Here is a 13379-nt window from a genome sequence, read left to right on the forward strand (position 1 = left end):
CATCACCGACATGAGCTGCAGCTCCCTGTTCTTAGAATTGAAGGGTTTGTAAACAGGTGTGTGTCTGATTGTGTGCTGTCAATTCAATTCAGTTGATCTCTCTTTTCTAGCCAAAGTAGACAGACCAAATGTCAAACATCTGCTCTCCTCCTCCCCCCGCGTGCTGCCTCAGCTCATTTTGTTTTTCCTTATTGCGGTTGTGAGGATCGCCTGCTAGAACTTCCTGTAATTGGTCCAAACGTCAGAAGCATCCTGAAAATGTTTTCACACCTGTAATGTTGGTTTGGACTGACCTGAAAAGTCTGGAAGTCCAAACAGGGTAAGCCTGAAAGTGCCCTAAATATGAAAGGAATGGGAAGTTAACAGGGTCCCATCAGGTAATTGTTGCCCCAGGACCCCAAGGTTAAACCGGCCAATGCCCCAACTCATCATATTTGCAAAGGAGGGATGCAATCAGGGCTGTAGCCATGACTGGACTTGGACGTACTGTGCGACCTCAGTATTTTGAAAATGGACTTGGCTGCAGCACAGATATCAGGTGTCATTGAACAAGACGTCATCCATGAGAGGGTATCTCATTACGGGTGTCTGTGTGGAGAAACCAAAGATAGAAAAGACTTAATGACTCGGACGGGCTCAGTGCAAACAGACATGGGGATAGAGAACAACCTTGTCTCCTGGCCAGGGCTGCAGCTACCACTGAGGTCCTGTCCTCTGTAATACATATTACACATGTTGTTTTTTTTTTTAAAGATTAATCTGATATTTTTTAGATCAAAGGTATTAAAATTTGACTGTTTTAACATTGTGACTTTAAAAATTAGCATTTTTATCACATATGTTTGGTGACTGGTCAAATATTTCTCAGGTGGGTGAGATTCTACATTTCTAAAATCCTGCGCCTGTCCCAGAAAAGACTGAAACATGGAGAACAGGAGTCATTTACTTAGTTAATTGTTGGTGGAAAATAACTAAGTACAATTTTGAAGTACTTTGCTTGTATACCTATACCTTTATTTCTGCTCCATTGAATTTTAGACAGAAACATTGTACTTTTTGCTCCACTACAGTCAAGCATCAGTCAATAAAATATCCCACATTTATATATATAAAACCACCCCACAGTGTATAAAGCTGCTAAAATTAGCTCCACCATCTTCCACCGCTCATGGCCAGTGCAAACAGGCACGAGGGTGAAGGGCAGCCGTCACCTGCCGCTGAAGTGACTATAAAAAGAAGACAGAAATGTATTTTCTGTTCTTCGAGGTAAAATAATCAGACTTTTCTCAGCATAAAGAAGGCTATACATTAATGTGCCACCTTGTCTCAACATATTTGTAATTTAAATCCAGTTTTGAATGGGAGCACTATTGCATTTTTTTTTTTTTACATAACTGCACAGTCCATACGCCATATATTTGGACAGTATAAACTTATATAATCATGACCAGAGCCAAGAGATCAGTTTATCTTTTGCAATATTTTTGACTCAGTGTCTTCTTGCAATCAATAAAATGTTTATATGTTAGTATGACTTGGTGTTTCTCTGCAGTATGTATTCAAAGCAAAGGGTGGGTGGGTTTTTTTTTCATTGAATATCCAAATGGACTACAAATAGCACCTGAAATGAATATGACATGCACAGTTCTTTAACAAAGAATACAATAACATACAATTTGTGTCTAAACACAGTTATTGATCCTCAGGATTAATGTTAGGTCTGCAGGTAACGGATGAGACTTTGTAAGTGTGTGTGCAGTGTTTGTTCATTCATTCTACGGGGGCTTCCATTACATAAGGGCAGTGGTGGAAGAAGTATTCAAAGTAAAATCAGCAATAACCTACTACAATAGGCCTGTAAGTATACTTCATTAAGGGTAGAAGTCCTTCATTGAAAATGACACTTAGATAAAAACATAATTACCAAAATGCACTTCATGTGTCAAGCAAAAGAAAGCGAAAGTGCGCACAATGCATAAAATGGCCCCTGTGAGTGTTACTATGCTATTATACTATATTATGTGGATTGTGTAGGCAGCATTTTACTGCAGCTGTAGGTGGTCGAGGGGTGCTAATTTTAACCAGGCTACTTCATATACTGATGGGAAGTTTCATGTATAACTGTGCATCACAGGTTGTGTGTGTAAAATCTTCACAAGTAAAGCAGCCATAAAAGCTGTCAAATAAATGCAGCCTCGTTAAAAGTACAATAGAAGTGTAATGAAATGGTAAAGTACACACGGATTTAGTGTAGATACAATGAAGTATGTGCTCCACCGCATGAGAGGAGGGTTTTTTTTAGCTTTGATAGACCTATAGAATTTCTTGTTACGTCCCCTCGAGCGTTGAAGACCGTTGTTGCGGTAATTACAGCGCTAAAGGACATTTAATTGAGCTGAACTGAAATGGAAGACCGAGAGACAGACGGCAGGGTACTGGAGCGAGAGACAGGTAAACGCATAGAGATGAGTGGGCTGCTGGGAAGGCGGCTCTCGTGCATACCTCGCGTGTGTGTGGGCGCGTGGCTCAGGGTTCAGAACTGTCGGCCCTCCTCCTCCTCCTCCCCCTCCTCCCCCTCCCCACTCCTCCCCTCCTGCTCCCCCTGCTCCGGCGGAGACATGCAAAAGGCGGAGGAGGAGCGACGGACCTCGCAGTCAACAGACATCGGGTGTACAGCAGTCGGTCGGTCGGTCGGTAGGCTCCACCGGCAGAAGCCCACAGCGGGAGGAAGCCACCACCTCACGGTAAGATGACGGACGCTCCGCCGGGTGACATCGACGCTTCTTGCTGTATTTTCAGGGTGTTTTTTTCAACGCCGTCCCCTCTCGCTTGTACTTTGATATTAATGACACCTGACCACGAGTCGGGGCGATAAAGAACACGATAAGCTGAGCAAATATTTATAATTTAGCTCGCTGAAACTCTCCCGTGAAAACGGGGGAACCGGGGGATCTAACAAGCTAACTGCGCCTCGGAGCCATCGGTCGCGTCCCCCCCCCCCCCCCCCCCCCCGGCTCTGAAACGTTAGCGACACCGCTGAATGAATGACAATTTAGCAGCCAGTAAATGAAATACGGCTTTATTTTTCTCGCTTGTTCAGCGTTAATCAGGTGGAAAAGGTCAGGCAGGATTTTAACAGATTTTCAGGGCAGCTGCTTCTCTCTATATTTCTGGGTGCTTGCGTGTGTCCGGGTGTAGAGATGGGACTTTTAAGGTAATTTAAGTCTCCTCCTCCCTCGTGTCAGAGAGAAAAGTCTCTTTTTGTTAGTAACCGTAATACTGAGTGCATGTCAGCGCCCCTGCTGTGTATCCTTCGCCCGCCGTCCTCCGCTCTCCACATGCAGCTGACAGCACGGTGAAGTCCCGGAGCAGGAGGTTCACTCCCTGCCCGGGTGTAAAAATAGCCCGGTGTGTCAGCTTAGCCCGGGTCACGGTAATGCGACACACACTCTCTCAGACACGGTCTCCCATCGGTTGTCTGCATTCAGGCATCCAAGGAGGAGAGTCCCTTCCCGAAAGTAGATCGCACAAGCCCGATCATGCACCGCCGTCCTGGTATATGGGTCAACAGGAAGCCACGAAGTTGTGCATGAAGATGACACCTGTTTGTTTTAGCCCGCACGCCGTTTAAACTCGAGATCGTTGTGGCACAAGCAAGGTGGCGCTGGTTTTATGGTGAGTTTTGTGCGAAGTAGCCCTACTGTGTCGTATGTGTGCAGGTATTTTCCCCATCTCGGGTTTGAGCTCAGCTGCAGAGCAACACAGCTGTCGCACCCACAAGTCACTTCGGCAGTGGGGCTGCTGTGGCTGCCCAGGTGCTGATGACTCAAAGGACGATGCAACCTAAATTTCAACTGTGCAGCCTACTTTCTGTTCTTGTCTTAGAGCGGAGGTTGAAATAATTCATGCCCTGTTTTATTTTGACGTGAAAAAGGAGAAATAAGACAACCTGCACAGGAAGGAGATCATTCGGCTGCAAATGCTCAAGGTGCACGTACACAGGATGCAACAATGTATAGGAACACAGATGTTGGTGAGTAAAGAGTGAAAACACCCTGCCCGGTTGCAGACTCAGGGGCAAAGCGTGTACAGATTATGGGTAAACAAAGCATCGAAGACTCTGAGTTTGCCTCGAAATTCTCAATTATTATTTTAAACCAGAGAGACCTGCTCTCTCCGCTTAAGTCTCCCACTGAATCATTTCCTAATGAGCTCCGAGCTGAGGGACAAAACATGAAATCCCTTTTTAAATTCAGCTGCAGCCGTAGAGACCAAACACAAATAAGCAGGGATGAGTCCTGTTTTTTTTTTTTCTTCAAGAGATGGAAGCGTGCAAATAGAAAAGCAAAGCAAAGCAGAGTGTCTTTAGAGGTGGCAAAATGGACAGATAAATGTCTGCATGTACAGAGGGTAGGACAATGAACCCAAGCAAATAAGCTTCAGCAGTGAACTTCAGTGTGAAATGAGAGAAAAAGAGCCGCTGATGATTACAGCCCTCTTATTCAAAGATGGATTTCTTCATGGTCTTCATTACAGACGTGCTTGCACTGGCTTAAGCACTTTAATATAACTTGGTTTAGCTTACAATGGCCATCTAAAGCAGCATTTGGATATTTCCCTCTGGCCTGCCTATGTGTCAGTGTAGATGAGCTTTTGGCTGGAGAAGAAAGGTGTCCTGTGAGTAGGTGGCTCTGAGGCTGGAGGCTTCAGTGAGAGCAGCAGATGGATGATGATGTAGCGGGTACTGGCGCTCCCTGCCTCCCGCCGCCATCCGTCACGCGCTAATGATCGTGTCACACCTTCTCCCCGGGCGGCCGGCCGCTTCTGCAGCGCTCAGCTCAAAAACTGGTAGCTCCACTCAAATCCTCTCTTCACGGCCGTCGGCTGAAAAGCCCGGAGACAGACTGTGCTGCAAGCCTCTCCATCACTAATTCTTCACTTCTCCCTTCCTCCACCGCCTTCCTTCACCCCTCTTCACCTTTAAAGTCCCTGCAGACTGCTTCCTCATCTCTCTTCATCCCCTGCTCCCTTTGCCTCCCATTCATCTCGTTTTCAGTGTAGTGCATCTGCTCCACATTGCTCTTATCCCGCTCTGTCCGCTTGTTTCATGTTCCCATTCTCCAGTATTGCTATCAATTCACATCTCCAATGCTGCTCAATGCTCTCTCTCATTTCATGGACATTTTTTATTTGATTGTAAAGGAGATTCCTCCCCCCTCCCCTCTGTGAGGTCTGCGATCAGGGTCATTTGCAGCGTAGTACACATGGGAGCTGGTCTACTTGGCTAAAGGACACCTCAGCAAGAACTCACCAACAGTACATTCGTGAATCTCCCAAGTTAGCATGTCCTACAGAGTCTTTAGGGGTCTCCTGACTGTTTTCTCCTCCCTAGGCAGTATGCAGAAGCCCACCACGCAGAGACTGTCCTACAGATGGACTGCAGCATCCAGCAAACTGCACCACTTCAGTGCTAACAAACTGCAGATTATTTACATATGTCACCAAAAAAACCCCCCAATTCTGGTTACATTATCACACTTAATACCTAAAATACAGTATGTTTTAAGTGCATTATAATTGTAATAATTAGAAAGGATCACACAATCTCCACAATGGCATTGTACACATTATATAAATAATATAACATTAGTCCAACACAACCAGCGATTTCAGATGCCTTTCTGCTATGCTGAGCATATTTATTCTGGGTGGAATCGTTGCTGTCGTGTATTGTGTTTCATTGAGGCGGCATGGGAAGTAAACACCTCTTTGGTTGCACATAGACTGACAGAGGCTTTTTTTTGAAAAACTGCTGTTATCTCCAGTCGAGTGTTAAATAACCATGTTATGGGACTCTGCATCCTCTGAGCTCGTTATTCTGTCCCAGGCGTTACAGGGATAAGTGTCCCCTTGAGCTCTGTGTTACAGCAGAATATGTCCCCGCTGAATGCAGTTGGCCCTTTGGAAAAGATGGTGGAATGCCACTTCCTCTTGTGTGTGTGTCTATCTCTTTGGTCTCAGCAATATTCTCACCACTGGGATCAGAGACTGATCTTGGCATTCTGGGAATATCAGTGCTGGCGGATCGGATGATACTCTCCACAGCTGCTGTTTCTAAGAAAAGCTCGAGGACACATTCACACGCGTGCGCACGCACACTCACAGCAGACGTGTTCACATGAGCCACTCGTATGTAAATAGGAAATACCACATCCAAGCACAGGCGTGTATGTTAGCGTCACAAATGCGCAGCAACACTTACAGTAATACACTTCAAACAGCAATTAACTGTCAAGCCAGGAGAGCATTGTGGAAGCCGAGACAGAGGTCAGCACACAGACACACGAGCTCAGCTACTTGATGTCAGTTCCAGCAGCTATGCTTTTATGCTCTGGCAACTGTTTGATATGAGTGTGTGTGTGTGTGTTTGTGTGAAACAGTAGCGGCGGTGTTTCTGTTGTACACTGACCACTAACACATTTTTTCTCCTGTGTTTTTCGATCTCTTCAGGCTTTTTTCCTCTGACCAGTAAACAGCCGGCAGAGAGTCGAACAGCGTAGAAAGCGAGCACGGGCGGAGAGGATAATTGCGTTTCTGGCTGCCCTGTGGGAACATGGGATATATGACCTCATCATTCACCTGTGAGGCTCTCCAGTAAACAACTCAGATAGGTAGGAACGGCGCACGCATACACACACACACACACTCATGCTAATGCGAGCAAAGATATCTTGAAACAGCAATACAGTACGCATACATTATCTGGGTAAATACACAGAGCATCAGTGTCCATGATTTGTGTTGTTCAGAAGGATGAGTGAAGCAGCTGCAGAGAGTACAGATGTCCTCCTAAAGCCCTGTGATGTGACATCATGTGATGTCATCACCTGCCCCTCCCCTTCGCCATGTCCGTCCCTGTGCAATCAGAAGGAGGGCAAGGGATGTCACAGCAACAGTAAGGGGCTGGACCAGCAGGTGAGTGACGCTAAATGCAGCCACTGCTCTGCATCCCATTAAAAATACACTGCTTTTAAAATTATGCACACACCCGCACCGCCACCCCTCACCTGCTCAGTTTATGACAAATTGTGTCCTCACTTGCAGAAACACTGTAACCAGGTGCAACCAAAGAAAAAAGTTAAGGTAAGCTAAAATAATTCTGCCTCTCATTATTCTTTCTCACTGAAGTATCGATTGTATTACTCTCTATGAATTTGTAATATTGCTTGCTTGTGTGTGTTTTTCAGGCCAAAGGGAAGTTAGTGCGGAGTATGGCTGTCTGCGAGGAGTCCTCACCATTTGAAGAACCCCAGGTAACACATGCACACACACACACCAATCCACCTCCTCCTCCTCCTCCTCCTCCTCATCATCATCATCACTGCTCTTAAATTACTCTTTATTTTCTTTCCTCTCAGGCATCCCCAGATGCAAACATCTCATCTAGCTGCCATGACAACAAGATGACCTCCTGTAAGGAGGAAGAACAGGAGAAGAGCACAGATCCAAAGAAACACTCACTGTCCAAAGGTGTGTGTGTGTGTGTGTGTGTGTGTGTGTGTGTGTGTGTGTGTGTGTGTGTGTGTGTGTGTGTGTGTGTGTGTGTGTGATTGATATCTCATAAAAGAGAGACAAGAGAAAACAAATAAAATGTAATAAAATGGGATTCAGCACCACTATTTAGATGTAGTTCTCCTGGGGTGTTAAATATTGCAGTGTGCTCTTTGTCTTTTTATTTTATTGTCTCGTAATACGTCCTGCCTGCCTGTGTCGCTCTCAGAGTCCAGCGTGGAGTACACTGACTCCACCGGCATAGACCTGCACCAGTTCATCATTGACACCCTCAACAGCAACCCCAGAGACCGCCTGATGCTGCTTAAACTGGAGCAGGACATGATCGACTTCATCACCAGCAATAGGTGTGGTGTGTGTGTGTGTGTGTGTGTGTGTGTGTGTGTGTGTGTGTGTGTGTGTGTGTGTGTGTGTGTGTGTGTGTGTGTGTGTGTGTGTGTGTGTGTGTGTGTGTGTGTGTGTGTGTGTGAAGGAGAGTACATAACCTTGGGTCCTCATTGAGCCATCTACCTGTGCTGAAACGTGCTGAAATGAAACTGGCGTGCAAGCTAAGTCCTATTAAAGACTGAAATTATGCTAATTTAAGACAGGTTTTCAGCCCATTTATTATAATTCTGTCCAAACAGCTTATTTAGTGTACTGATCAATACATTGAGCAGTTATGTTAGTGTGGGTGTGTTTGAGCCACCGGGGATGAAACTGGACTCAGGCCAAAAATACAACCAGTCTCAATCTACCTCCTTCTATATCCTTGTGTCTCATTTCTACCTTCCTCCCTCCCACTTTCCTTTGTCGCCTCCTCATTCGATACTTATTTTCTCTGCCTTTCTCTTCCCACGTCTTTCCCTGTTTCTGTCCCTTTTAGCCCCTTTAAGAAGTTCCCTCATATGTCGCCCTACCACCGTATGTTGGTCCATCGGGTGGCGGCCTACTTTGGCATGGAGCACAATGTAGACCAGACAGGAAAGTCTGTCATCATCAACAGGACCAGCAGCACGCGCATGTAAGCATGTATACTGCGTCTGTTAGCATGCGCATGTAAATCTTGTTTAGCGTTAACGGTGAAATAACAGCAGCTGTTACTTGTTTGCCTTTAAGACCGGAGCAGCGCTTCCTGGACGAGGTGCATAAAGATAAGACAGAAGAGATCCACCAGTGGAAGATGATTTTGAAGAGAGACAACAGCTCAGATGACCAGGTCTTGTCCGTCCTCCTCTTTCTGTGGCTGCCTGTCTCTGTGGAATTCCCTGTATAATTGACATTGATCTTGTCCTATCAGCGTTTTGACCTGTTCTCGTTTTTCCCCCTGCAGACCCGACATCACCCTTTACGGGAGAAGCAAAGCAAGTCAGTGGAGGAGAGAGAGGAGGAGTACCAACGAGCACGAGACCGAATCTTCAACCAAGAGGTGAGACAGGGAGAGAGAGAGGGGGACAGACAGGCAGGTATGACTTAGAGACAGACAGGAGACTCACTAATTTCTCTGCTGTACTTTCGCAGCCACTCTGCACCCAGGAGAGCGCCCATGCAGAAACCAGGTAACCTTGCCTGCAGGATATTCTCTCCATGTGCCTTTTCAGCTTATTATATTTAGATGAGAGCATTAATATATGTCTGTGTGTGTGTGTGTGTGTGTGTGTGTGTGCAGGGCTGTGGAGGAGTACAATCCATATGCTGAGACCCAGAGGAGAAGGCAGCTCTTCAGGTAGAGCTTTGTCTGCACGGATGCGTAGTCATTTATCATCTTAATCTGGTCAGCCTGGCTGCAACAGAGCTTCTCAGAGTCTGCAGCGGAAACAGAAAGAGGACAGAGACGTCTTTTGTATCTGTGTTTAGGATTCTCAGAAATCTTGTGCATTCTAAATGAAAACAATTGGTGGGCAGTTTTCATAGATTTTAGATATAGATATATGTTAGTGACTGTAGCATAAACCCTTCAGTCCTTTATCATGTGTGGCATATTGGCAGGTGTGGTTGTAGGATAATTCTGGATGTGCCTCACAGGGGGAGCCGTGACAGCTCAGGCTCCAGCTGGACCGGCAGCAGCAGGCAGAGTAGCACCGAGACCGACTGTCGCTATAGCAGTGAGCCTCAGCCCTGGAGCAGCACGGACTCTGATTCTTCGTACCTCTGGACGAGTCCCGCGCCGAAACCCCGCCAACCGGCCAACCACAGCTGGGACGCACACGGTCTAGGTGTGTCTTTTTAAACCTTACATCAGAATAACATTTCGTGACTTTTGCACACTTCACTGCCGCACCATAAAGGTGTAGATCCAGGCACTGTGGGCTGAGACACTTCGCTCCTCTCTACCTGTGTGCAAGCAAACTTATTCGCAGATTTCATCACCATGCCACACTTGGGAAAATCGCTGTTTATAAATTATGTAGCATCTAATTAACAAAAAGCAGTGGAAGTTCTTCTGGTGTGAAAATGTAACTCACTGCACGAAATCTTCACACCATAGCTGTAAATTTTCACACAACACCTCCAGTCGTCTTCACATATTCAGGAAGAAAAATACGTCAATGCACAGATTGCGCCGAGGGGCTGCACATGGTAGTTTATAGACAGGGGTGCAGGGTGTAGTTCAGTCAGATTTAGATGTTGAAATGTGAATTTGCTGTGCGCCGTGATGATAAAGCTCTGTCCTCTCCATCTCTGCTCCCTCTTCCACTTTTCATTCTCTCTCTCTCTCAGGCTCCATCTCTCTCTACAGACTGCCATCCACCTGTCCCCACCCCTCCTCTCCTCCCACCATAGATGAGCCGGCTCCTAACTCTGCCTACGTCATGGAGAATGGGATCCCGCCAGGAAGCATATTAGTGAACCCACAGACTGGTACATATCACACACACACACACACACACACACACACACACACACACACACACACACACACACACACACAGCCGTAAGATTGCATACAAACATCTGTCATACTCAACCCTTTGACCTCTCAGGGCAGCCTTTCCTGAACCCTGATGGAACCCCTGCTGTGTACAACCCTCCGGACCCTCAGCAGCCAATCAGGAGCCAGACTCAGCTGCAAGGCTCTGCCCCTCAGCACCAACAGCAGCAGGTAGCACACATACAGCAGGACGTGTTTGCCACGCAGGACGGGTTCAGCCTCACATACAGGACATGTCTCTGTTTGTGTCTTTATCTCCGTCTCCATGTGTGTGTCTCTCTCAGGTGGTTCAGTACTCATCTGTCTCTTACTCAGCTCCACAGATGTTGCCTGTCACTCCCTCACAGCCATACTCCACAGTATGTATCACTGTACAGTGTGACAACTGCTGCACACACGTGTGTTTACAGCGTGTGTGTTTATGAGCGTCCATGTGCGTGTTGACCTCCTTTCTCTCGACCGGCAGATTGAAGAGCTCTCCTCGCAGTTTGCTCATGTGAGCTGTCAGTCAACGGGAGAAGCCCCGCCCCTCTACCCTCCCGGTCAGGGTTACGTCTATGCAGCTCCCCACCCTCCCAACCCCCACAGCTACTGCCAGCCCTCACCTCAGGTGCAGCCACACACTTTATTCAGTTATTTCATTTGTGATTTACACTTTAATATTACTTTTTTAAGAAAACTTCTACATTGATTAGCTTAATAATAACAGCAAGAATAAAGCCAGTATTTTCACATTATGTTCCTATAGGTGCCTATGTATTACTACGGCCAGTACCCTACCTCAGCTCAGCACGTCCACAGCCAAACAGCACAACCGGCAGGTACTTCCCACCTGTGTGTGTGTGTGTATGTGTGTGTGTGGGAGACAGGCACAGACTGTGGCAGTAGAGGAGGGGGCCGTTACACTGTCAGAGATGTAGTCTGAGGGTCTCACAGTGAACCGGTCTCTTTTCCTGCTGCTTCTGTTCAACACGATGACAAAGACCAACGATATGCACATTTCAGTCGTGTGTTAGAATTTAGTTTCTTATTGAGCAGCTGCGAACAGCGAGTCAGCACCTTCTAGGCATCAGTTAACAAAATACTATAATTAATGTATATAATTACACAAGATTCAAAATGGCAACGTCGGAACAGAAATACAAATGACTCCATCAACAGGAGTGCATGGATGATGGAAAGAATGGAAATGTATTTCCCAAGCAGCGTTTTTGTCGCTGTAATTATTTAATGTTGGCACTGAAGATTTCAGTGTAAATGCTGAATTGTTAAATTAAGATGTATCCAACCAAATCCACCACGGGCACGGTTATTGTATAAATTATACAGCATATAATTTTTATGTTGGTCTTTAAGTTAAAATAAATATTAGTAAAAACTGAAAACAGAAAAGTTCTTACTCAGCCAGAAAATAATGAATTAGTGTCCAGCAGAAATTACTGCAATGACTGAAAGTGAAGCCGTGCTAACATTAGCAAACAGGCTACACAGTCAGGGCAGTGTATGTGTAGAAATATGTTGTTTGTCGGACACATTTTTAGTTTCATTCATCAACAAATAAACAGTTTGTGGAACATTGGCCCTCTCTTTTCTCAGAATGGTTTGTTAATGCTGTATGTAAGCTTCACTTTGCTCCTCACAACTCCTCTTATTCGAAACTATAAAACTCCCTTGTTGCTTATCTCCCATTCTAACCTCTTGCTAAACAAATTGCAGTGATGAAATATATTGTTAATAACCTCGTATATGCGTGTGTGTTTGCAGCCGGCTACGCCCCTGCTGTGGGGGTGCAGCAGCAGTCTTCACACACCCAGGCCCAGGCTGTGCTGGGGACCTACTCACCAATGGCCTCTCATCAGTGTAGCATGGTTCAGGTAAACACAGAGCACCCAGAGGTCTCGTTCTGCGCCAGCCTCCAGCAGCTCAGCCCACAAAAGAAGCGTTTAGCAGTTCAGAAAGTGCTTGTGGTGGCAAATTCTTCTCTCTCCAACTTTACTTGCCTTTTCCTCTCTGCAGGGAGGTGTCTCAGTGTCCTATCCCCAAAGTAAAGTTGTGGCCGGGGTTGGTGGGGAGGCGGGTTACTGCTGCATGGTGCCCCCGCCCTCCCACCACGGCAGCTACCATCCTCCCAGCTGCACCAACCTCAGCGCCCCGGCCTGGAGCGCACAGTACTGATGATGCCTCAACGGATGGAGTGATGATACTTCAGTTCCTGCGTGAACTCACATACACACACATATACTTAACACGAACACCTTTTTTTCACACTCCCTCACCCACACCCGCCTTCTTCCTGATGATGCCTTCAGGGTACGTCGTTCACACTCATAACAAGCATGTGCACACACCCACACACAGCATACACCCACTGACGTACATAAATGTATCACTGTACCAAAGCTTAATAGTATATATCAGAGCTGCTGTATTGAATGCATAATTTATATACACAAATGGAGTTTTATATTGATATTAAATTATATATTGTGTTTTAAGGAAATGCACTGTGTGAATAGAATAAAGTGCTGTGGCTGGATTGACGATGTCACATTTCTATATCAACCTGGCTCTTTGTTTCCTCTGATGTTGATGATGCTAATGCGAGTGGATGTGGGCGTGAGATACATACACGGGGAAATAAAGGATGTTATGAGGGTAAACTTTGTGTTCACAACAGTGAAACAGTCATGATGTGTGTGCTGTGGAATAGCAGAGGCATGGACCATTAACCTACCACTGAGTTCATAAACCGGAGCTGAAGGTCATCGCCTTAATATCTGAATAACAAGCAGGTGAAAGATTTGTTTGTGTTAAAAAAGGTTGATATTTAAGAGCATTTTGGTATTATTAGGAGACTAAGATGCTCACACACTGGGAGTTTTCATACACTCATCCA

The 13379-nt window shown here is 46.0% G+C and overlaps 1 protein-coding gene across 2 annotated transcripts; it reads left to right on the plus strand.

Moving 5' to 3' along the window:
• The first annotated feature begins 2388 nt into the window (after positions 1–2388).
• On the plus strand, positions 2389–13045 carry arpp21 (cAMP-regulated phosphoprotein, 21). 2 transcript variants are annotated; one of them, XM_070984205.1, is made up of 20 exons: positions 2435–2744; positions 6511–6671; positions 6810–6975; positions 7105–7143; positions 7248–7313; positions 7419–7530; positions 7781–7919; positions 8438–8575; positions 8671–8770; positions 8885–8980; positions 9073–9110; positions 9221–9277; positions 9577–9767; positions 10273–10413; positions 10536–10654; positions 10768–10842; positions 10950–11093; positions 11232–11304; positions 12248–12357; positions 12500–13045. In XM_070984205.1, the coding sequence occupies exons 3-20, from the start codon at positions 6814–6816 to the stop codon at positions 12656–12658; spliced, it is 1959 nt and encodes a 652-aa protein (XP_070840306.1). In that variant the 5' UTR covers positions 2435–2744; positions 6511–6671; positions 6810–6813; the 3' UTR covers positions 12659–13045. The 2 variants fall into 2 exon arrangements, with proteins under 2 accessions (XP_070840307.1, XP_070840306.1); XM_070984206.1 differs by lacking the exon at positions 10768–10842 and having other exon boundaries at positions 2389–2744.
• Positions 13046–13379: the final 334 nt, after the last annotated feature.

The sequence above is a fragment of the Chaetodon trifascialis genome, chromosome 17 (assembly GCF_039877785.1).
Source record: "Chaetodon trifascialis isolate fChaTrf1 chromosome 17, fChaTrf1.hap1, whole genome shotgun sequence".
NCBI classification, from domain to species: Eukaryota; Metazoa; Chordata; class Actinopteri; order Chaetodontiformes; family Chaetodontidae; genus Chaetodon; species Chaetodon trifascialis.

What these genes read in the sequence shown, in the direction of transcription:
- arpp21 (XM_070984205.1), top strand. Translation starts at nt 6,814, where the DNA reads ATGAGTGAAGCAGCTGCAGAGAGTACAGATGTCCTCCTAAAGCCCTGT. An exon ending in AGGACCAGCAGCACGCGCAT is followed by an intron (nt 8,576 to 8,670) that starts GTAAGCATGTAT and finishes TTTGCCTTTAAG; the next exon opens with ACCGGAGCAGCGCTTCCTGG. An exon ending in AGGAGAAGGCAGCTCTTCAG is followed by an intron (nt 9,278 to 9,576) that starts GTAGAGCTTTGT and finishes TGTGCCTCACAG; the next exon opens with GGGGAGCCGTGACAGCTCAG.